The following is an 18,849-nucleotide window of genomic DNA, read 5'->3' as shown; positions in this document are numbered from 1 at the left end:
CGGGCGGGGATTGGGCCGGAGGCCGCCGAGGGGGCGGGGCGCGCAGGGCGGTGCCCGGACAGCCCCGCAGGAGGAAGATGGCGCCGTGAGGGGGTCGCAGCCGCCGCCGCCGCCGTCCCGGCCGGTCTGTGCGGGCCCGCGGCGGGGGCGGGGGCGCCGGGGCGGGGGGGGGAGGCGGGAGGGGCGGCAGCGGCGGCGGTGCCGGGCCCGGAAGAGGCGTGAGGCCCCCGCGGCCCGCCCCGCCCCGCCCTCCCCGCACCGGGCGGGCGGGCGGCGCTTCCGGGGCCCGGCGGGGCGGGGGCGGGGGCGGGCCCGGGGCTCGTCCCGCCTCCCCGGGGAGCGCGGCGGGAACGGGCCGGGGCGGCGGGGCAGGGGCGGGCCGCGGGGGGCGGGGCCGGGGCGGGGCCGGGGGGGTTGGCGCCGCCCCCCCCTCCGAGAGCCCCCCGGTCCCGGTCCCGGGCAGGCGACGGGCGCGGAACCGGGGCAGGCCCGGGGCGAGGCCTGCGGCGGCTCCCGGGACCTGCCCCCCTCGGGGCTCCTGAGGCGTTAAAGCGACGGCACCGGCAGGAGCCCCGCCCGGTGTGCCCCGCGGGGTGCCCGGTGCCCGCCCGTAACAGTCACCGCGGGTGCCGGAGCCGACGCCGGGTTAACACCGGGCCGGGGCTGCTGCCCGCCCGCCCGCCCGCCCGGCGGGGCCTCGCTGAGCCCTTCGGGGCCGGGGCAGTCCCGGTGGACGCGGGGGCAGGGCCGGGGCCATGCCCGCTGTGCCCCCCCCGGGGGCAGCTCTGGCTGCTCGCCCCGGGAGGAGCGGCCCCGGGAGGAGCGGCCCCGGGAGGAGCGGCCCTGCGCTACGCGGCACCGGGCCGGGGGGCGCGGCGGGAACGGTGCCGGGGCCCCGCTGCCCTTCGGGGCGCAGCCGCCTCCACGCGGTCCTCGGGAGCCCGGGCAGGGCGTTCTGGGGACGGGCCGCCTGCCCCGAGGGCTGGGGGCTGCGCAGCGCCACACGGCGCTCCCCGTGTCGGGGCGGGGCCGTCGGGGAGGCTCCTCGCAGGTAACCAGGCGGCGGTGACCAGGCGGCCGTGACCAGGCTGCCGTGACCAGGCTGCCCGCCGCTCTCTGGAGCAGATGCAACTTCCCCCGGGGGCTGCGGCTCTGCCCACCCGCCTTCGCCTCCCTGGCCCTGACCCGGGGTGCAGGGAAAGCACCTCTCCCCCAGCTCTCCCCCAGCTCTCCCCCAGCTCTCTCCCCTGTATCTCCCGTACAATATCGCAGATAACGGCACGGGGTCCGAGGTAAATAAACTCCTGTGCGAAGCGAGGGAGCTGCCTCCGAGCAAACCTCCTGGCCGTGCGGCTGGGAGCACTGCAGCTGCCGCCGTGCTCCCTCGCTGCCCGGGGGTCCCACGGCCACACGGTCGGGAAGTTTCCTCCTGCGGCTCCACAGCTGGAGCCCTGGGGGCTCCTTCCGCGTGCCCCGAGCTCCCGGCAGGCTGCGGGAGCCCCTCACGGTGCCATCGGGGTGTGCGGGCAGCCGGCCGGTACGCGAGGCCGTTCCCAGGGAGTGAAGGGCAGGGGGAGAGGCCGAGGCACAGAACTGCGCTTGGGACAGGCGGAGGAAGGAGGAAGGTGGCTAGGAGAAAGGGAATTTCACGAGTCGCTGCTCCCTCACTGCCTCGAGGGAAGCCCTGGGGCCACAGGGGCGAGCTGAGCCCGATGCTCGGCGCGGAGCTGTGCGTGCCCGCAGCCAGCGGCGGCTCGTGGTGTGTTTGGTGAGAGGGGCCCGGCTGGGCTCAGGGGCAGGGAAGCCGCGAGTGTTGGTGCCCGCCTGGCAGCACTGTGCAGTGGGGGGGCCGCGTTACGGCCTCAGGCCGGGCGCTGTCCCGGCTGGGTCGGACACGAGTGGTACAAGGGAGGAACGCGTGGGGCTCACGCTGCGGCGACACGGGGCTTCTCCCGGCCCGGCCCGGGTTTGTTTGTGCGGCTGCTGGCATCCCTCTGATGTCTGCGGCCAGCTCAGCGCTGCTGCCCTTTGTAGTCAGGGCTGCTAATCCGCGGCGCTGCCCTAATTCCGCTGCGGGAGGGCGCAGCCCTTGAGCCCAGGCAGCTGCACGAGCAGGCTGCGGGGAAGGGGAGCGTCCCCCGGAGCGTCCCCCGGCGCAGGGCAGCGTGACGGACCGGGCTCGGCTCCCTGCCCCTGCCCCTGCCCCGCCGCTGGCTGCTCTCGGCCTCCCCGGGCCCCGCTGGCGGCTCTGCTGCTCCCCCACACGACCTTCTCGTTACGTAACGACTCGCCGACGTTCAGCACCAACAGCACACCAAAATAACTGAAACGATGTTTTTCCAGCCTGGGAAAACACCGGCCCGCACCAAAACGCTGCCCTCGGAGGTTCCCCGAGCTGCAAAAACGAGGGGCAGGGGGACGGCGTGGGCTGGGTGCTGGGAGGCCGCCCCCGGGGGGGGCTCTGCAGGGCATCGGTGCTCCCCGGCAGCCCGGGGCCGTGCGGGGACAGCAGCAAACGCACCGGGGCCTCGGCCCGGTGCCTGGTGCCCCGTGGTCGGCCGCTCGCTGTGGCCACCATTTGCCTTCGGTGGCCAGCGAAGGCCGAAGGCAGGCACGGGGGAAGGGGGCGACGCAGTGAGGGTTCTCCAGCCCCGGCTGGGGGCGGGCTTGGGGGGGTTTGGGCAATGCTGGGGGAGCCCCTCGGGCATCGGGGCCCGGGCTGGGCGCTCCGAGGAGCCGCGGTGTCGCTGCTGGCCTCACTCCCCACCTCTGCTTCCTCCCGCAGACCGAGCAACAGCATGGCTGCGACTGCCGCCGTCAGCCCCAGCGAGTACCTGCAGCCGGCCGCCTCCTCCGCACAGGTGAGCGCGGGGGCGCCGCGGGCTCCGCGCCGTGCCCCAGCCTCGGGACCGCCTGCAGCGAGCCCCGGGGCGGCCCCTGCTGCCCCCGGGAGGAGGCTGCCCGCAGGACAGGCGGGGGGGCCGCGCTCGGGGCCCGTTCCCAGCCCAGCGCTGGCTCCTGCAGCGGCTGCGTGGCGGTGTTGCCCCCTGCCCGTGGCGGTGTTGCCCCCTGCCCGTGCTGTGCCTTCCCTAAGGACCTCTGGGGTCTCGTTAGCTGCTGCTGCCATGAGGCGGCCGGGGGATTAAAACTGGCATGAAGCGCTGCGGGGGTGTGCAGGGGCGGTGTGAGCAGCAGCAGACATGCAGGGCGTGCGCGGCTTCATGGAGGATGCGAGCGCGCAGACACACGATTACAAGGCAGCCGCCGTCCCGGTGGCTAAAAGTAGCACGGCTGGGGCGAGCGCGGGGCTCACGTGGTGCGGGTAATTAAGCCGCTCGCTTAATGAGGTGTCTGACGGGCGCGGGCTGCGTTACTTTCGGCAGCGTGTAGCCTTCCCCTGGCGGACTCGCCCTCGGGTCCGTTCGGCTCCAGCCCCCCCTGACGTGCCCGTTTCCCTCCCAGGACTCGCAGCCGTCTCCCCTCGCCCTCCTCGCAGCGACATGTAGCAAAATCGGCCCCCCTGCCGTGGAAGCCGCCGTGACTCCTCCTGCCCCTCCTCAGCCAACGCCTCGCAAACTCGTCCCCATCAAACCTGCTCCGCTCCCTCTGGGCTCTGGGAAGAACAACTTCGGGATCCTGTCATCGAAGGGGAACCTCTTCCAGCTCCAGGGCTCCCAGGTCGGCACCTCCTACGCCGGGGGGCAGCTGGTTTTTGCCATCCAGAACCCGGCCGTCATCAACAAGGGGCCCCGCGCGGCCGCCAACATCCAGTACCAGGCGGTGCCCCCGATCCAGCCCGCGGGGGCGCAGACCATCCAGGTCCAGCCCAACCTCGCCAACCAGATCCAGATAATTCCGGGCGCGAACCAGGCCATCCTCGCCCCGTCCTCGGCCTCTCACAAGCCCGTGCCCATCAAGCCGGCCCCGGCGCAGAAGGGGGCAGCGTCGCCGGTGCAGGGCGCGAGCAGCGTCGTCAAGCTGCCCGGCGGCAGCAACGTGACGCTCGCCCTGCCCGTCAACAACCTGGTGAGCGCGGCGGAGCCGGGCGCGCAGGCGCAGATCGTCGCGGAGAGCCCCTCGAAGCCCGGCAAAAAGCCTCGCAAGAAAGCCGCGTCGCCCGGCCAGCCCGCCGCCGTGGCCGTGGCCGAGCAGGTGGAGACGGTGCTGATCGAGACGACGGCGGAGAACATCATCCAGGCGGGGAACAACCTGCTCATCGTGCAGAGCCCGGGCTCGGGCCAGCCGGCCGTGGTGCAGCAGGTGCAGGTGGTGCAGCCCAAGCAGGAGCCGCAGGTGGTGCAGATCCCGCAGCAGGCCCTGCGCGTGGTGCAGGCCGCCTCCGCCACGCTGCCCACCGTCCCCCAGAAGTCCTCCCAGAACTTCCAGATCCAGACGACGGACCCCGCGCCCACGCAGGTACGCCGCCCTCTGCCGTGTCCCTCTGCCCCTCGCCCACCTTTAAGGACCAGGGGTTCTGTGAGCCACCCGGCGTCCCCGCCTTAGCGTCAGGTTCAGGCATCGCTCACACGGGTTCCGATGTCTCAGGGGGGCTGGGAGCGCAGCTGCTCCCCCGGTGGGGCTTTGTGAGGCCTCTCCTCCCGTCCGCCTCCTCTTGCGGGACCCGTAGGAGCGCCGCGTCCTTGAAGGCTCCGCTGTGGCGCCGGCTCGGGCCCGTACCCAGCCTGTGCGGAGGCTCGGGAAGCACGGGGAGGGGAGGGAGCGGGCTCACGGGCCGCAGGGCTGCGCTGCTGCCTTGGGGAACCGGGCTGCGAGGCCAGAGCAGCCCTTTGCTGCCGTGCCAAGTCAGGACTCGTCCGCGGGAGGCCCGCGGGCTTCAGGGGCCGGGGCAGCTCCTCGTGCTCGGGGCCGTGCGGGCCCAGCAGGGCGGCTCGCGGCCGGGGGGCCTCATTCCTCCTCTCCTCCCACCAGGTCTACTTCAAAACGCCGTCGGGGGAGCTGCAGACGGTGCTGCTCCAGGAAGCCCCCGCCGTGACGGTGGCCCCGTCCGGCACGTCCTGCAGCAGCCCCGCGTCCCGCAGCCCAGGGGGCGGCGGCAAGAAGCCGGCCACGCGCAAGGAGCGCCCGCTGCCCAAGATCGCCCCCGCCGGCGGCGTCATCAGCTTGAGCGCGGCGCAGCTGGCGGCCGCGGCGCAGGCCATGCAGACCATCAACATCAACGGCGTGCAAGTGCAGGGCGTGCCCGTCACCATCACCAACAGCGGAGGTGGGCCGCGTGCTGCGCCGGGCGGGCGGGGGGGGGGCGGGGGGGCATGGGCAGCTCCTGGGTCGGGGGCACAGAGAGCCCCCCGCAGCGCTGCGCAGCCGGGACGCGGCGGCTCCGTAAGCAGATCCCTGGAGCCCCGAGGCTGGGCGCTGCTCGGTGCCACCTGTCCTCAGCCGCTCTCGCTGCCCGCGCTGCGGGAGGCCCCGGGTGTTTCACGGGGAGGCGTCCCGGCGGCTCCGCGCGGTGCTTGCAATCCCGTCGCGGTGGCCGGGTCGGGGGGAGCAGCTGCTGCAGCCCCCGCCGGCGGTGCCGGTCCCACGGGGCTGCGGGACGCGTCCCAGCGCTGCCCAGGAGCCCCGCGAGCTGCTCGCTCCTGAGCTGTGCTCAGGGAGGCCGAGCCCTGCCCGGCCCCGGGGACGAGCCGTGTGCCTCGGGGAGGGCGGGGACCCCCAGGCAGGGGACGCAGGGCACTGGGGGCTCCTCTGGGCCTGCGGCCCCCACCCCACACAGCCCCGCCAGCCCCGGCCCTGCGGCAGGGACACCTCCTCCCACCTGCCGTGCTGCCTGGCAGGGGGCTGCTGCTCCGGGCTCCCGCAGGCCCAGCAGGAGAGCTGCCCCCGCACACGCCGGCTCTGCCGCAAGGCGTCGCCGCTCCCTGGGAGCAAGCCCGGCCCCTCCGCTGCCCCGGGGCTAGTGCCTCCCGCAGCCCACAGCAGCCAGGCGCAGCCCCAGCCCCTCGAGCAGCCCCGGCACGCCCCGATCCCCGTCGCCTGCCCCGAGCCGCACATCCCAGCGGCCGCCCCGGCCTGCCCCGGAACACCGGCCCCGGCCCCGAGCCGGCGGCTGCGGGGAGCTGGGGGCAGAGGCTGCGTCTGGGGAGCGTTTATCTGCGCCGCCATCCAGAGAGACCTGCTGGCGCTCCGCGGTTTCTCCCGGCAGGACCCGGCAGCAGTCCCGGCTGGGTTTGGCGCTCGGAAGCTGCCGGTTCTTGCTCAACCCAACGGTGTCAGCATAAAACGCGCTGCGGTGCGGTTCAGGGCTCCTCAGCGCGCCGCCGCCATCGCTGGGGTGGCTTTGGGGGGGGGTTAATTGCTGCTTCGTGACGAGCGTGGGGAGATGGCTCAGGCAGATGCCGCTGCTGCCTGCGCCACTGCCGCGGGGCCATGCCGCAGCCCCGGCCAGGAGGGGCCCGGTGGGACCGGCTGCCTGCGGCCCCGGGCGCGGAGCCTGGGCCCGGCTTCAGCGGGGACGCGCTTGGCGGGTCTGCCAGGCGGCCCCCGACCCTCGGCGCAGCGCTGCCCCTCCCCCTGCAGCTGGAGGCACCTGTGCTCTGCCTGCCCCCTCCCTGCAGACCCCTTCCTCGCTCGGCCGCCGCACCCCCCCTGCTTCTCCTCGCCTGCTGCCCCCGAGCTTGCTGACGCTGACCCCGTCTTCTTCTTTGCAGCCCCCCGCACGGCCGCCGGGTGCTGTGCGAGGCCCCGGCTGCCGCCTCCGTGAGCGCCCGAGCGTGGAGCGGCCCTTAGGGTCCGGGGTAAGTCCCGTTTTTTGGTCAATATATTGCACGTTTTTTCAAAGTTTCTTTTTCGTTTCCTCTTTGGCCGTTTCCCCACCCCGAAGGGTCAAACCAAAAACTTTGAAAAACCGCACAGTATATTCAGAAAAAAAGGGACTTACCGGCCCACCTCGGGGCCAGCACGTGGCGGGGCCGGGGCAGTGCCGCATGCGGGGCTGGGGCGCCGGGGCCCGGGGAGCCTGCCTGGGGTCCGTCCCCTCCCGTCCCGTCCCCGCAGGGGCTCGGCGGGACCCTCGCGGAGCCGCGCCGGGCCCCTCGGGCGCGGGGGCTGGCCGGGCAGCGCCTGACTCCCGGTTCCCCCCGCAGGGCAGCAGCAGCTGACCGTGCAGAACGTCTCCGGCAACAACCTGACCATCAGCGGCCTGAGCCCCACGCAGATCCAGCTGCAGATGGAGCAGGCGCTGGCGGGAGAGGCGCAGCCGGGGGAGAAGCGGCGCCGCATGGCCTGCACCTGCCCCAACTGCAAGGACGGCGACAAGAGGTGAGGGGGGCGCGGGGTGGCCCCGGGGGGGGGTCCCACGGTCGCCTTGCGCCTGACGCCCGCCCTCCCGCTCTGCCCGCCAGGCCGGGGGACCAGGGGAAGAAGAAGCACATCTGCCACATCCCCGAGTGCGGGCGGACCTTCCGCAAGACGTCGCTGCTGCGCGCCCACGTGCGCCTGCACACGGGCGAGCGCCCCTTCGTCTGCAACTGGGTCTTCTGCGGGAAGCGCTTCACACGCAGCGACGAGCTGCAGCGGCACGCGCGCACCCACACAGGTCTGTGCCCCCCCGCGCGGCCCCCCCCTCCCAGGGCAGCCCCCAGGTTGCAGCCCAGCTCCCCCCAGGGACCAGCCTCGCGAGGGCCCCAGGTGCTGAGCTGGGGGCCGGGGTGGGCTCGGGCCACCAGCAGCCGCTGTTGGGATGTGGCGGAGCTGCTGGGAGGGACCGGGAAGCCGGGGGCTTTCTGCCCCCGCTGACAGCGGTGACGGGGCTGCCAGGGGGACGTGGTGCGGGCACGTCACCGCCCCCCGGGGTCCCCGCAGCCCTGCCCGGGGCCGGTACCGGGGCGCCGGGGCTGGGAGTGGGGTGTGCGTGTGCTGACGGCCGCTGCTCTGCCCTGCAGGTGACAAGCGCTTCGAGTGCGCGCAGTGCCAGAAGCGCTTCATGCGGAGCGACCACCTGACGAAGCACTACAAAACCCACCTGGTCACCAAGAACTTGTAGGGCCGGGACCCGCACCGTGTGGACAGGCCTCGCGGGGCCGCGGCACGGGGACAGCGACCGGGCGCCGGCCCGGGCCCCCGCCGCCCCCGCAGCACTCCAGGCTCCCGCCCGCCGGCCGGGGGCAGCCGCGCCCCCCCCCCCCCCCCCGCACAGACCTCGGGGACGCCGCCGGGCCCCGCGCGGGAGCCGCCCGGCGGGAGGGGCGCCGGGGGCCGACCCCTCGCGGACCCCCCGGGGCCCGGCAGCGCGGGGAGCCCGGCAGGGCCCCGAGCCCGGCGGGGGCGGGCCCGCAGGGGGCTGCGCGGCCCCGCGGGCCGGCCGGGAGCGCCCCGCAGCACATTCCTCCTTTATATTTAAAGCTATAAACGAACAGCGCAGTGCGGACGAGCCGCCGCCAGGCCCCGGTTTGTGTGCGGTCGGTGCCGGGCGGCGCCGCTCGGGGCTCCCGCGGCCCCCCCCGGTCTGACTCCCTCTGGTTCGCCCACGTCTTTCCCCCAGCGCCTGTCCCCCCCCCCCCGGTCCCCCCCCCTCCCGGCGCCGCCTCCCTCAGCCCCGCCGCCCCCCCCCCCGTTACTCCCGAGCGTTGAAGGCGGCGGCCCCCCCCCCCCCGCTGTGCGCCCACCCCGGCGGGTCCCAGCCCGTTTCCGGCCTCACGGAGCTGCTCCACACCGGCTGTGCCCCCCCCCCACTACGCGGGCCGTACCGGGGGAGGGGGCGGGGCTGCTCCCGACGGCCCGGCCCCGGTGCCCCCCCCGGTGCCCCCCGCCGGGGGCGCTGCGCCTTTAAGGCCCCCCCCTCCCGGGGTTGTTTACACCCGGGCTCCGCTTCCGGCCCTGCGCGTGCCGCCGCCCCCGATTGGCCGAGCGCCCTCCGCCGAGGCGGGGCCGTGGCGCGGCTCCCTATTGGCTGCGCGCACGCGACCACGCCCCGGGGCGGGGCGGCGGCGGCGGGCGCGGGAGGGGGGGGGGCGGCGCGGGGTGACCCCGCTCGGGCTGCGTCGGCATGGACCTGGGGGCCATGAGGATGGGCTACCGGGGGGCGGAGGAGGTGGGGGCCGGGGGTTACCGGGGAATACCGGGAGGCACTGGGAGACCGGGAATAACGGGGGGGGGGGGCTGTGGGAGCGGGGGGTTACCGGAGGGTTACCGGGAGACCGGGGGCGGCGGGGCCGGGGAGGTGCCGAGGGGTACTGGAAGGTACCGGGGAAGGGCGGGGGTAACGGGGTGTTACCGGGGGGCTACAGGTAGGCCGGGGGCGGCGGGGCCGGTGGGGTCGGGGAGGTACCAGGGGGTTATCGGGGGGTACCGGGAGACACCGGGAGGCTGGGGGCGACGGGGCCGGGGGGGTACCAGGGGTTACCGGGGGGTACCAGAGGTCACTGGGGGACCGCCGGGAGACCGGGGTTGGGGACAAGGGGGGGCGGGGGTAACGGGGGGTTACCGGGAGGCACCGGGAGGCCGGGGGCGGTGGGGCCAGGGGGTTACCGGGGGCCTGAGGGGTACCGGGGGTCACCGGGGGACCACCGGCGGGCCGGGGCTGGGCCCGGGCAGGCCCCGTGTCCGCGCTCGAGGCGCTGACGGCGGCCCCCCCCCCCCCCCCCCCAGGCGTTCGAGGAGCGGCAGCTGGCCTCCCGCGACCCGGTGGCGCAGTTCGGGGCCTGGCTGGCGGAGGCGCTGCGGTGCCCGGCCGTGGGCGAGGCCAACGCCATGTGCCTGGCCACCTGCAGCAGGTGAGGCCGGGGGGGCGCGGGGGGGCCCCGCCGCCGCCCGCTCACCGCCGCCGCCTCCCGCCGCAGGGACGGGAAGCCCTCGGCCCGCATGGTGCTGCTGAAGGGCTTCGGGCAGGACGGCTTCCGCTTCTTCACCAACCGCCAGAGCCGCAAGGGCAGGGAGCTGGTGAGCGCGGGGCACCGGGGGCGGGGGGGGGGCTGCGGGCCGGGCCCCCCCCGGGTCTCCCCCCCGCTGTGGCGGCGCTCCCGGGGGCCGCCCGCCCGCTGACGGCTCCGCTCCGCCGCAGGACTCCAACCCCTTCGCCTCGCTCGTCTTCTACTGGGAGCCCCTCAACCGCCAGGTGCGTGCCGGTGCCGGCAGCGGGACAAGGCCACGTCCTGGGTGCGGGCTCAGCCCTGCGGGGTGGGAGCCAGGGCTCCTGCGTCGGGGTTTGGGCTCTCCGGATGGGTCCCGGCCCCTTCTGCTTGGCTGTGAGGGACGGGCCCCGTGCGGTGAGGCGGGACGGGGGCGTCCGCGCGGTGGGGACGTGGGGGGAGCGACGCGGGGCCTCGCCTGGGGGCTGCCGGGGCCCGCGGGCAGCTCGAGCCCGCCTGAGGCCGCCCCGTGCAGGTGCGGATCGAGGGCTCGGTGAAGCGGCTGTCAGAGGAGGAGTCGGAGCAGTACTTCCACTCCCGCCCCAAGAGCAGCCAGATCGGGGCCGTCGCCAGCCGGCAGAGCACCGTCATCCCGGACAGGGAGGTGAGCGGCACGGGGCCGGCTGGTCCCCAGCAGTGCGGGGAGCGACCAGCAGGGCCGGGGCTCCGTCAGCAGCCGGGATCCTGCCCCTGCCGCGCTCCAGCCCCGTCCCCTTCCTTCCCCGCAGTACTTGATGAAGAGGAACGCCGAGCTGGAGGAGAAGTACCGGGACACGCCGGTGCCGAAGCCGGAGGACTGGTGAGCCGCCCGGTGCGCGTCCGGGAGCAGCCCGGGGCCGTGCCGCGCCGCAGGGCCCCCTCACCGCCCGCGTCTCCCCCCCAGGGGAGGCTACATCCTGCAGCCCGACGTGGTGGAGTTCTGGCAGGGCCAAACCAACCGCCTGCACGACCGCATCGTCTTCCGGCGCCTGCGGGACGGCGCCGACCCCCCTGGGCCCATGACGCGGCGCGGCGAGGGCGAGTGGGTGTTCGAGCGCCTCGCCCCCTGAGGCTGCGCCTGTGCCCGGCCGCTCGCCCGATCGGCAGCATTACCTGTGCCAAGTCTGCTGCATGTCCCCCCCGTGTCCCCGCTGTGCCCCGGGAGCAGTGGCCTCGCTCTGCCCCACCGGAGAAACTCGTGGTGGGCTTCGGGGTGCCCGGGAGCCCAGCCCGGCCCCAGGACCCTGCAATCCCCTCATGTCTGCTGCAGGCATGGGCTGGCCGGTCCCACAAACCCCCCGCTTCCCCCTGTCAGCATGTGGGGAGCAATTGCTCCCGGGGCTGCCGGTGGCTAATTAATCATGGTAATGACTTAATTAATTATGGTAATGACTTGGGGACCGGGAAAGAGCCCTGTGAATCCCCTGTCCTCATCCTGTGCTGCTGGGACCAATCGAGCCTCGTGTTTTAGCTAGAGCCGCGCCGTTCGCTCAGTCCATGCGATAATTTATTTCATTGTGGCTTTGTCACCGCGGGTGTCCGTGGCCGGCTGCGTGTTGTCTCCTGCGTGCCCTGCCTCGGCGGGGCGCTGGGCCCCGACCTGTGCCCTGCCTGCTCCTGCGCTGCTTCCTCCCTGCTCGGGAGCAATAAATGCCGATCGAGCGGAGCCGTGCGTGGCTGTGGGTTAATCTTTACCCAGCAGAGCTCGGCTGCGCTCCCCGGCAGAGGGTGCTGCCGCCTCGGCCGGCACCGCTCCTGCTCTCGGGCCGCGTCCCAGCGAAACCGGGCGCCAATAACCTTCGCCCTCTCCAGCTCCGGGTGTTTGTGCGCCCAGGTGCTGCTCTCGGGGCAGGATCGTTCCCTGCTGAGGAGCAACGTGGGGACGCGCGGCCTTGGCCAGCGGGGCGGGAGGGTCCCCGGGGCCTTCTGCGGGGGTCCCACAGCCGGGGGTCCCCTGCGGTGGAGCAGAGCCCCCGGGGCTGCGTGCAGCACGCCAGCTGCTCAGGGGGGAGAGCCCCCAGTGGGACGCGGCACCTCCCCTGCCCCCTCGGCAGCTCCCTGGCCCTGCCCAGCCCAGGGATGCCCCGCGTCCCCGCAGGGCTCAGGTGTGCTGGCATCGTCGTGGGTCCTGTGCCAGAGCCGGGAACCCCCTGGAGCTGGGCCAAGCCTGGCCAGGTGGCGCAGCCTGGGGATGGGGATGGGGTGGGGATGGGATGGGATGGGACGGGACGTGTGGCTGCTGTGTTGCACGGTGCCTGTCTGAGGTGCCTCCCCTGCCCCGGTGCCTCCTTCACCTGACTCCCTTGGTCACCATGGTGCGGCCGTGGTGCCCGACAGCCGGGGTGGGGTGGGAGGGGACGTGGGGCCGGCAGCACCTCAAGGAGGCGGCTGCACATTCCGCTACAAGGCCGGGGGCTCGGTGGGGGTCTGTTCAGCTCCGCAGGTGCCCGCCACAGAGGGTGACCCGAGACCTCGACCTCCCCACCCCGCGTGCCCCCATGGTGCTGGGAGCCCCGGTGCCACCATAATGGGCATCACCCAGCCGGTGGGTGCCGGCCGCGCGCCCTCCCCCTTCCCCCGTCCCTTTGGGGCAGGAACCCTCGGGTGCTGCCAGCAGGGGACAAAGAGCACCTTGTGAGCGCGTGTTTGGTGAGCAAACAGCCCGGGGCGGGAGCTGCTGGGAAGCCCGGGCTGCCCTGGCAGGGGCTTTGTGCCAGGGAAGGGGTCTGGCTGCTGGCGCAGGTCGGGTTTTACAAGGGCCGGGGCCTTGTTGCAGGTGTGTGGCTGCTCTGGGGGGAGGGCAAGCCCCCGGTGCACCCCCAGGCTGGGAGCACCGCTGGCAGCCCCCGGCCACCCCTCCCAGCCCGCAGCGTGGCGGGGCTGCCCGGTCCCGGTCTGTGCATGGTCAGGTGAGGCTGTGCCTCCGCGGGGCCGGGGACTCCCCGGGGGGAGCGGGCCTGGAGCCGCGCCCAGCGCTTGGCTCGGAGCCCCGGAGCCCGGAACTGCCCACGCCTCGTGGCACAGCTCCGCCACCGGCCCCGTGCCCTGGGGCAGCCGCACGCGGGCACTGCGCTCCCTTTGTTCCCAGACCTGCTTTATTAACACGGAGCAGCAGCAAGAGCTCACAAAAGGCACAGCTCCCAGAGAAGGAAAGGAAAAAAACAGAGAGAGGAGCTGCGAGGGCGGCCCGGCCCCGGGCTGTGCTCAGCTCTCCCCTTCCGGGAGCAAAGAGCAGCTCCCGGGGCGGGCAGGGCACCGCTCCCGGTGCGACACCGCGGGGACACCGCAGCCCCCCGAGGTCCCTGCGGGAGCCGCTCCGCGAGGGTTTGCTCTGTCCTGCGGGCCCGGGGCCGGGTCCTGCCGGATCCAGCGGGGCGAAGATCAGCACAGACGGGCCCGGTGCGCGGGGCTGCCGGAGCACGGGGTGGTGGCAGCCCCTGGGGACGAGCAGGGCTCTGCCCGGTGTCACCTCCGGGGCCGGGAGGGGCCGGGGCCACGGCACCGCGCTCGGGGCAGCGCCGAGGGATGGGGCTCCCGCAGCCGGCACCCGCGGGGGCTGCGCTCAAACAGGATTGTGGCCGTCTGCTTAAATAAAGTCCGACCCAAGTCACTTCTCCTTCTGAGGTGCTGGGGGCGCGTCTGGCCAGCCCCGCAGCAAGCCCCCCCGCTCCGTCGTGTCACCGGCACCGAGCCGAGCGGGATGGGAGGCTGCAGGGGGGCGGGGGGGCCGCGACCCGCCGGGACCGTGCCCCCTCCCGGCCTCATTTCTCCTCCCGCTCGGTGCCCGTGCAAAGGCCGGGGTTGTCGGCCAGCGTCGCCCGCACCTTCTTCTTCTCCTTGAAGCGGCCGGAGTTGGAGACCTTCACGTGCTTGCCCTTGCTGCTCTTGTCCACGATCTTCTCCAGGCGGGCGGTGAACTCGGGAGTCCCCTCCTCGCCGCTGCCCTCGGGGCCGTCGCCGGCGTGGACGTCGGGGCTGTCGTACAGCACCTTGGGCATGGACTTGCGCTTCCGCAGGAAGGTCAGCTTCCACCAGCTGTGGCTCTCGGCCATCGCCGCGGGGCGCCTGGGGGGGACGCGGGGGTTACGGCCGGGAAGGGGCCGGCGCCGCCACGCTGGGGGGGCAGCAGTGCCGGGCTCTGCCATGTCCCCGGGCTGCCCCACGCAGCAGGGCCGGCGGCGGCCCCGGGAGCAAACAGGAACCGGGAAGCAGCCGGGAGCCGGCGGGGGCCAGGGCCTCGCGTCCCCGCTGCCGGGGCCGTGTCCCAGCCCCGGTGCTGCGGGTGGCAGCGGGATGGCTGCAGGGCCCCGGGGTGGGGACGGTGTCCCGGTGCTGGGGGTCCCGGTGCTGGGGATCCCTGGGCTCCATCCTGGGCGTGGGGACGAGGCGGCCCCGTGCCCGCCGGTGCCACTGCTGGCCCCGCACACCGGCCCCCACCCCACGGCCCCCGCCCGGCTCCGCCAGCCACCGAGCGCTGGCCCCGTGCCCCCGGCGATGTTTTCAGTGCCAGTGTTCGAGGCCACCGCGTCACCCAGCCCCGGCACCGGGACGTGGCCAAAACCCCCGGTGGTTTGGGGCTTCCCGCCTCGGGGCCACGTCGTAGCCGGTGGCACCGCCGGTGGCAGGCGCCCCGCACCCCCCCGAGAGCCTCGCTGCTGCCCGTACCTGCGCCTCCCGCCCCGCCGCGGGCCGGGCACACCGGGCACACCGGGCAGGGCCCGCACCTGCCGCTGCCCCGCCGCGAGTCAAGGTGAACCCGCGCCCAAACCCCTCCCGCCCGGGCAGGCGGCGGGGCCGGGCCGCGCTGCGCTGAATATTCATGACGGGGGGCGGTGGCCGGGCCCCGCCGGCGGCAGCCCCGAGCCCCGAGCCCCGGGCCGGGCTCCCGGGGGGGGTTCCCGACGGGGTTCGCCCCCCGGTGCCGGCCGTGCCCGGGGCGGGCTGCGGGGGCGCGGTGCCGCCGGGGGCACCGGGCTGCGGCCGGGCAGGGCCCGGAGAGACCCCCCCCAGTCCCCGCTGTGCTGCGGGGGGGCACCGGGGGTACCGGGGGGGGGAACGTGCGGCGGGGGCACGGCCCGGGGGGCGCGGGGCGGGGCCGGGAGGGGCGGGGCCTGGCGGGGCGGGGGCGGGGCCTGGCGGGAGGGGCGGGCCCTGACCGGGAGGGGCGGGGCCATCCCGGTGCCGCCCCCTGCCCGTTCCCTGCCGCCCGCGCGCCACTGCGCATGCGCGCTGCGCTCCGCCCTGAGCGCACCTCCCGGCGGCGCCCCGCTCCCATTGGCCGGGCGCCCCCTCCTCCCCGCCAATCAGAACAGCGGCGCGTGGCGCTCTTTCCCCCCGCCCCCGAGCCGCCTCCTCCCGATTGGCGGCGGGGCGGAGCTCGCCGGGCCGGGCGCGTCGCGATTGGCTGCGCGGCGGGAGCCGAGCGGGGATTGGCTGGGAGGGGGCGGGGCGGACGGGGCGAAGCGGAAGTGGCGGCGGCGGCTGCGGGCGCGATGCAGGTGGGGACGGGGACGGGGACGGGGGAGGGGGAGGGGGAGGGGGAGGGGGAGGGTCCCGGTCCCGGTGCCCGGTGCCCGGTGCCCGGTGCCCGGTGCCGGTGCCCCCTCCCCCCTCGTGCTGCCCGCAGGCCCCTCCGCAGGACTACCGGGACGTGCCCATCGACATCCAGACCAGCAAGCTGCTGGGTACGGCGGGGCCGGGACCGGGGCTGGGGCCGGGGCCGGGGCTGGTACCGGGGCCGTCACCTCCCCCGGCCCCCCGGTGCCGCCCCGCCGCAGCCCCGCGCTGTCCCGCAGACTGGCTGCTGGACCGGCGGCACTGCGGGCGGCGGTGGCAGGCGCAGGCTCGGGCCGTGCGGCAGAGGATGGAGGCGGCGCTGCGGGACATGCCCGAGCACCCGGAGATCCGGCAGCTGCTGGCGGGCACCGGTGAGCACACGCGTGCACGGCGGGGGCCGGCTTCCCCCCCACTCCCCCCAGTTCCGGTGCGCGGCCCCGGGGACGGCCCGGTGACGGCGTCGCCCCCGGCAGCCCTGCACTACTTCCACTGCCTGCGCATCGTGGAGATCCTCAGGGGCACCGAGGCCTCCACCAGGAACCTCTTCGGGCGCTACTCGTCCCAGCGCATGAAGGTGAGCGGGCACCGGCACCGGGATGGGGCCGGCAGCAGCCCCGCGCTCACTGCCCCCCCCCCGCCCTGCCGCCCCCCGCCCTGCCTCCCCCTCCTCTGCCTCCCCTCCAGGACTGGCAGGAGATCGTGACGCTGTACGAGAAGGAGAACACCTACCTGGGTAGGGCCGTGGGCAGGGCTGCGATGGGGAGGGGGCACACGGGGGGAGGCTGCCATGGGCCGCATGCAGCCGAGGGCTCCGGGTGCCCGGGGCCGGCAGGGGCCCGCGTGGCAGCTCAGGGCCCCGCCGCCGCCCCGCAGCCGAGCTCGCCAGCCTCCTGGTGCGCAGCGTCAGCTACGAGGCCCCCGCGCTGCGCAAGCAGATCAGCCGCTGCCAGCAGGCCCAGCAGGACTTCGCGCGCCGCGAGGAGGAATGTCAGCTGGCGGCCGCTGAGCTGCGCGAGCGCTTCTACGCCTCCTGCAAGCAGTACGGCATCACCGTGAGTCCTCGGCCCTATGTGGGGACCCTGTGTCCCAGGGGTGTCCCCACAGCACCGTGCTACCCGTGGGGGGAGCTGGGGGTGGAGGGTGACGCCTCTGCTCCTGCCCAGCTCTGGGAGCGGGGGGTGAAGCTGTCCCGGGGCGTTTGTGCGCGTGCTTCCCCAGCCCAACACGTCCCTGCTCCCTCCCCAGGGAGACAACGTGCGCCAGGAGCTGCTGGCCCTGGTGAAGGAGCTGCCCTCGCTGCTCTCCGAGGTCGGGGCGGGAGCCGGCGCGCTCACCGAGGCCATCGAGCTGTACGAGGCCTGCGTGGAGTTCGTGTGCGAGAGGTGGGCACGGGGGCAGGACGCCCCGGGGGTGTCTCCCAGTGGGATCCTGCTGGGGCGGGGGACATTGGGGGCTCCCTGCCCTGCACCTGACACCGACGTCCCCGCGGCGCCCACCAGCTCAGCAGAACCGGTGCTGCCCCTGCTGCGGCATGTGGGGAGGAGAGGCAACACCACTGTCTACGAGTGGAGGACGGGGCTCGAGCCCGTGCGGGTGGAGCGGCCGGAGGTGCAGGAGGTGCCGGAGCAGCCGAAGGAGGACGCGGTACGAGCCGGCCCCGTGGTGCTGGGGGCTGTAGGTCTGTGCTGCAGCGGGCTGGGGAGGTGAGCGTCTCCCAGCAGAGATCTGCCTCTCCCCAGCGTTCCCGCTGCCTTCCTGCAGCGTCTGATCCTGCTGGGAGGGTGCAGCGGCGGGGCCAGGGCTGTCTCGGGGCCAAGGGACAGTGGGGGCTGTGGGGCAGCCTCCTCCAGCAGAAACGGGGGAGGCTCCCGGCTGGGAACGGGCAGGACAGTTTGGGGGGGCTCAGGGGGTCGTTGCCCTTCTTGCCACAGATCGACTGGGGAGACTTCACGCTGGAGCCCAGCGGGGCAAGCGACGGCGCTGGTGCCGGCAGGGGAGCGCAGGACGAGATCGACTGGGGCATCACGCTGGAGCCCAGCCCCCAGGTGACGTCTGGGCACGAGCTCTGGCCCTGCTGGGGCAGCGGGGGGGTTGTGGGTGCCCCCCCTCACTGGGTGCCCTCTGTTTTGCAGCAGGACGATGGCATTGACTGGGGTGATGGCGAAAGTGACGGGGCCCAGATCTCGGTGTTGGAGGCTGGCACCGAGGGTGAGCATGGCCACAAGGGGGCATGGGGGTCCCTGCCCCCCCCCGCCTGCAGTGCCCTGGGTGGAGAGACGAAGGTGGGAGGGGGGCAGGGGGCACAACAGCGCTGTCGGAGCCATGGACCTCCCTTCTCTGCTCCCCCCCCAGTGCCTGACGGGGTCGCTCGCGGCTCTGAGGCCCTGACGCTGCTGGAGCACGCCGAGACGCGGAACCAGTTCATCGACGAGCTCATGGAGGTGAGCAGGGCCGGGGCGGCTCGGGCACCGTCCCCACGTGGGGTGGGGTGCTGGGCGCCCCCCCCAGCGGCTCTGTCCCCGCAGCTGGAGCTGTTCCTGGCGCAGCGCCTGGTGGAGATGGAGGAGGAGGCCGACGTCCTGGCCGCCAGCCAGTTCCAGTTGGCCCCTGCCGCGCTGCAGGGCCAGACCAGCGCCCGCGTGGGCTCCCTGCTGGCCAGCACCCGGGCGCTGCTGGGCCAGCTGGGCGCCCGGCGCATGCAGCACCTCTTCACCATCCTCGCCTCCCCCAGGTCGCCTCACCGGGGGCACGGGGGGGAGCTGGGGGTCGGGGCCGGGGGCAGCGGGATGGGGGCGCCCCTGGGGGCAGCGGGGGGGTGACGGAGGGGCCGCCTCTCCCCCCGCAGGTACGTGGACCGCGTCAGCGAGCTGCTGCAGCAGAAGCTGAAGCAGGCGGAGCTGCTGCTGGCCAAGAGGGAGGCGCTGAGCCAGAAGCGGCAGGAGGCGCTGGCGGAGCAGGGTGCCCTGGAGCCCAAGCTGGACCGCCTGCTGGAGACGACCAGGGAGCTCCAGCGGCTGGTGAGGGACGGAGCGGGGCTGCCCCCGGCTGCCCCCCCCGCCCCCCCTCACCCGGCCTCTGTCCTGCAGATCGAGGCCGACATCTCCAAGCGCTACGGCGGGCGGCCGGTGAACCTGATGGGCGTCTCGCTGTGAGCGGGGGGGGTCCTGCCCCCCCCCCCCCCCCCCGAGGGGTCCTGGGCCCCCGCTCCCCTTGTCCCTCCCCAGCGGTGCCGTGGCCGCGGGCTCAATAAAGCTGAGGCCCCATCCCCGTGTGTGTCTCACTGCGCCCCTGGGGGGGTCTCGGTTTGGGGGGGGGGGGGGGAAGAGGAGCCCCCAGCCCAGGGCCGGCACCAGGCTGACCCCGGAGCCCAGCGCCCGGCCTCGGGGGGCCGCTGCTGATTTAATTTCGATTTTAATCTCGGAGCCGCGGGGGGGTGATTCAGGGCCCG

The 18,849-nt window shown here is 74.7% G+C and overlaps 4 protein-coding genes across 6 annotated transcripts; 3 read left to right on the top strand and 1 right to left on the bottom strand.

Annotated features, from left to right (window-relative positions):
* Positions 1 to 8,514, top strand: SP2 (Sp2 transcription factor). Its single transcript, XM_080565031.1, has 7 exons — positions 1 to 124; positions 2,786 to 2,861; positions 3,463 to 4,416; positions 4,930 to 5,224; positions 7,104 to 7,278; positions 7,362 to 7,555; positions 7,902 to 8,514. The coding sequence occupies exons 2-7, from the start codon at positions 2,799 to 2,801 to the stop codon at positions 8,000 to 8,002; spliced, it is 1,782 nt and encodes a 593-aa protein (XP_080421157.1). The 5' UTR covers positions 1 to 124; positions 2,786 to 2,798; the 3' UTR covers positions 8,003 to 8,514.
* Positions 8,515 to 8,643: 129 nt separating this feature from the next.
* On the top strand, positions 8,644 to 11,511 carry PNPO (pyridoxamine 5'-phosphate oxidase). Its single transcript, XM_080565032.1, has 7 exons — positions 8,644 to 9,049; positions 9,607 to 9,731; positions 9,798 to 9,897; positions 10,019 to 10,072; positions 10,342 to 10,470; positions 10,595 to 10,665; positions 10,750 to 11,511. Exons 1-7 carry the CDS (start codon positions 9,005 to 9,007, stop codon positions 10,913 to 10,915), a joined length of 690 nt encoding a protein of 229 aa, XP_080421158.1. The 5' UTR covers positions 8,644 to 9,004; the 3' UTR covers positions 10,916 to 11,511.
* Positions 11,512 to 12,922: 1,411 nt separating this feature from the next.
* Positions 12,923 to 14,644, bottom strand: PRR15L (proline rich 15 like). Its single transcript, XM_080565033.1, has 2 exons — positions 14,511 to 14,644; positions 12,923 to 13,910 (listed from the first exon to the last, which is right to left on the bottom strand). Exon 2 carries the CDS (start codon positions 13,895 to 13,897, stop codon positions 13,607 to 13,609), a length of 291 nt encoding a protein of 96 aa, XP_080421159.1. The 5' UTR covers positions 13,898 to 13,910; positions 14,511 to 14,644; the 3' UTR covers positions 12,923 to 13,606.
* A 408-nt stretch (positions 14,645 to 15,052) lies between these two features.
* Positions 15,053 to 18,664, top strand: CDK5RAP3 (CDK5 regulatory subunit associated protein 3). Of its 3 annotated transcripts, none has more exons than XM_080565029.1 (14): positions 15,053 to 15,343; positions 15,472 to 15,529; positions 15,641 to 15,772; positions 15,875 to 15,975; positions 16,086 to 16,134; positions 16,275 to 16,453; positions 16,647 to 16,783; positions 16,901 to 17,045; positions 17,333 to 17,446; positions 17,537 to 17,609; positions 17,754 to 17,842; positions 17,927 to 18,132; positions 18,247 to 18,418; positions 18,488 to 18,664. In XM_080565029.1, exons 1-14 carry the CDS (start codon positions 15,068 to 15,070, stop codon positions 18,551 to 18,553), a joined length of 1,797 nt encoding a protein of 598 aa, XP_080421155.1. In that variant the 5' UTR covers positions 15,053 to 15,067; the 3' UTR covers positions 18,554 to 18,664. The 3 variants fall into 3 exon arrangements, with proteins under 3 accessions (XP_080421155.1, XP_080421154.1, XP_080421156.1); XM_080565028.1 differs by having other exon boundaries at positions 17,534 to 17,609; XM_080565030.1 differs by lacking the exon at positions 17,927 to 18,132 and having other exon boundaries at positions 17,534 to 17,609.
* The last annotated feature ends 185 nt before the right edge of the window (positions 18,665 to 18,849 follow it).

The sequence above is a fragment of the Anser brachyrhynchus genome (genome assembly GCF_964034855.1).
Source record: "Anser brachyrhynchus genome assembly, chromosome: 22".
Classification (NCBI taxonomy): domain Eukaryota; kingdom Metazoa; phylum Chordata; class Aves; order Anseriformes; family Anatidae; genus Anser; species Anser brachyrhynchus.
This window is presented reverse-complemented; position numbering and strand designations above follow the sequence as displayed.

Bases quoted from the DNA above. Each gene is read 5' to 3' on its own strand.
- SP2 (XM_080565031.1), top strand. From the start codon at position 2,799: ATGGCTGCGACTGCCGCCGTCAGCCCCAGCGAGTACCTGCAGCCGGCC. The intron at 5,225-7,103 runs GTGGGCCGCGTG...TTCCCCCCGCAG, and splicing joins CACCATCACCAACAGCGGAG to GGCAGCAGCAGCTGACCGTG. The intron at 7,556-7,901 runs GTCTGTGCCCCC...TCTGCCCTGCAG, and splicing joins GCACGCGCGCACCCACACAG to GTGACAAGCGCTTCGAGTGC.
- PNPO (XM_080565032.1), top strand. From the start codon at position 9,005: ATGGACCTGGGGGCCATGAGGATGGGCTACCGGGGGGCGGAGGAG. The intron at 9,732-9,797 runs GTGAGGCCGGGG...CTCCCGCCGCAG, and splicing joins TGCCTGGCCACCTGCAGCAG to GGACGGGAAGCCCTCGGCCC. The intron at 10,471-10,594 runs GTGAGCGGCACG...CCTTCCCCGCAG, and splicing joins CCGTCATCCCGGACAGGGAG to TACTTGATGAAGAGGAACGC.
- PRR15L (XM_080565033.1), bottom strand. From the start codon at position 13,897: ATGGCCGAGAGCCACAGCTGGTGGAAGCTGACCTTCCTGCGGAAGCGC.
- CDK5RAP3 (XM_080565028.1), top strand. From the start codon at position 15,068: ATGCGCGCTGCGCTCCGCCCTGAGCGCACCTCCCGGCGGCGCCCCGCT. The intron at 15,773-15,874 runs GTGAGCACACGC...CGCCCCCGGCAG, and splicing joins GCAGCTGCTGGCGGGCACCG to CCCTGCACTACTTCCACTGC. The intron at 15,976-16,085 runs GTGAGCGGGCAC...CCTCCCCTCCAG, and splicing joins ACTCGTCCCAGCGCATGAAG to GACTGGCAGGAGATCGTGAC.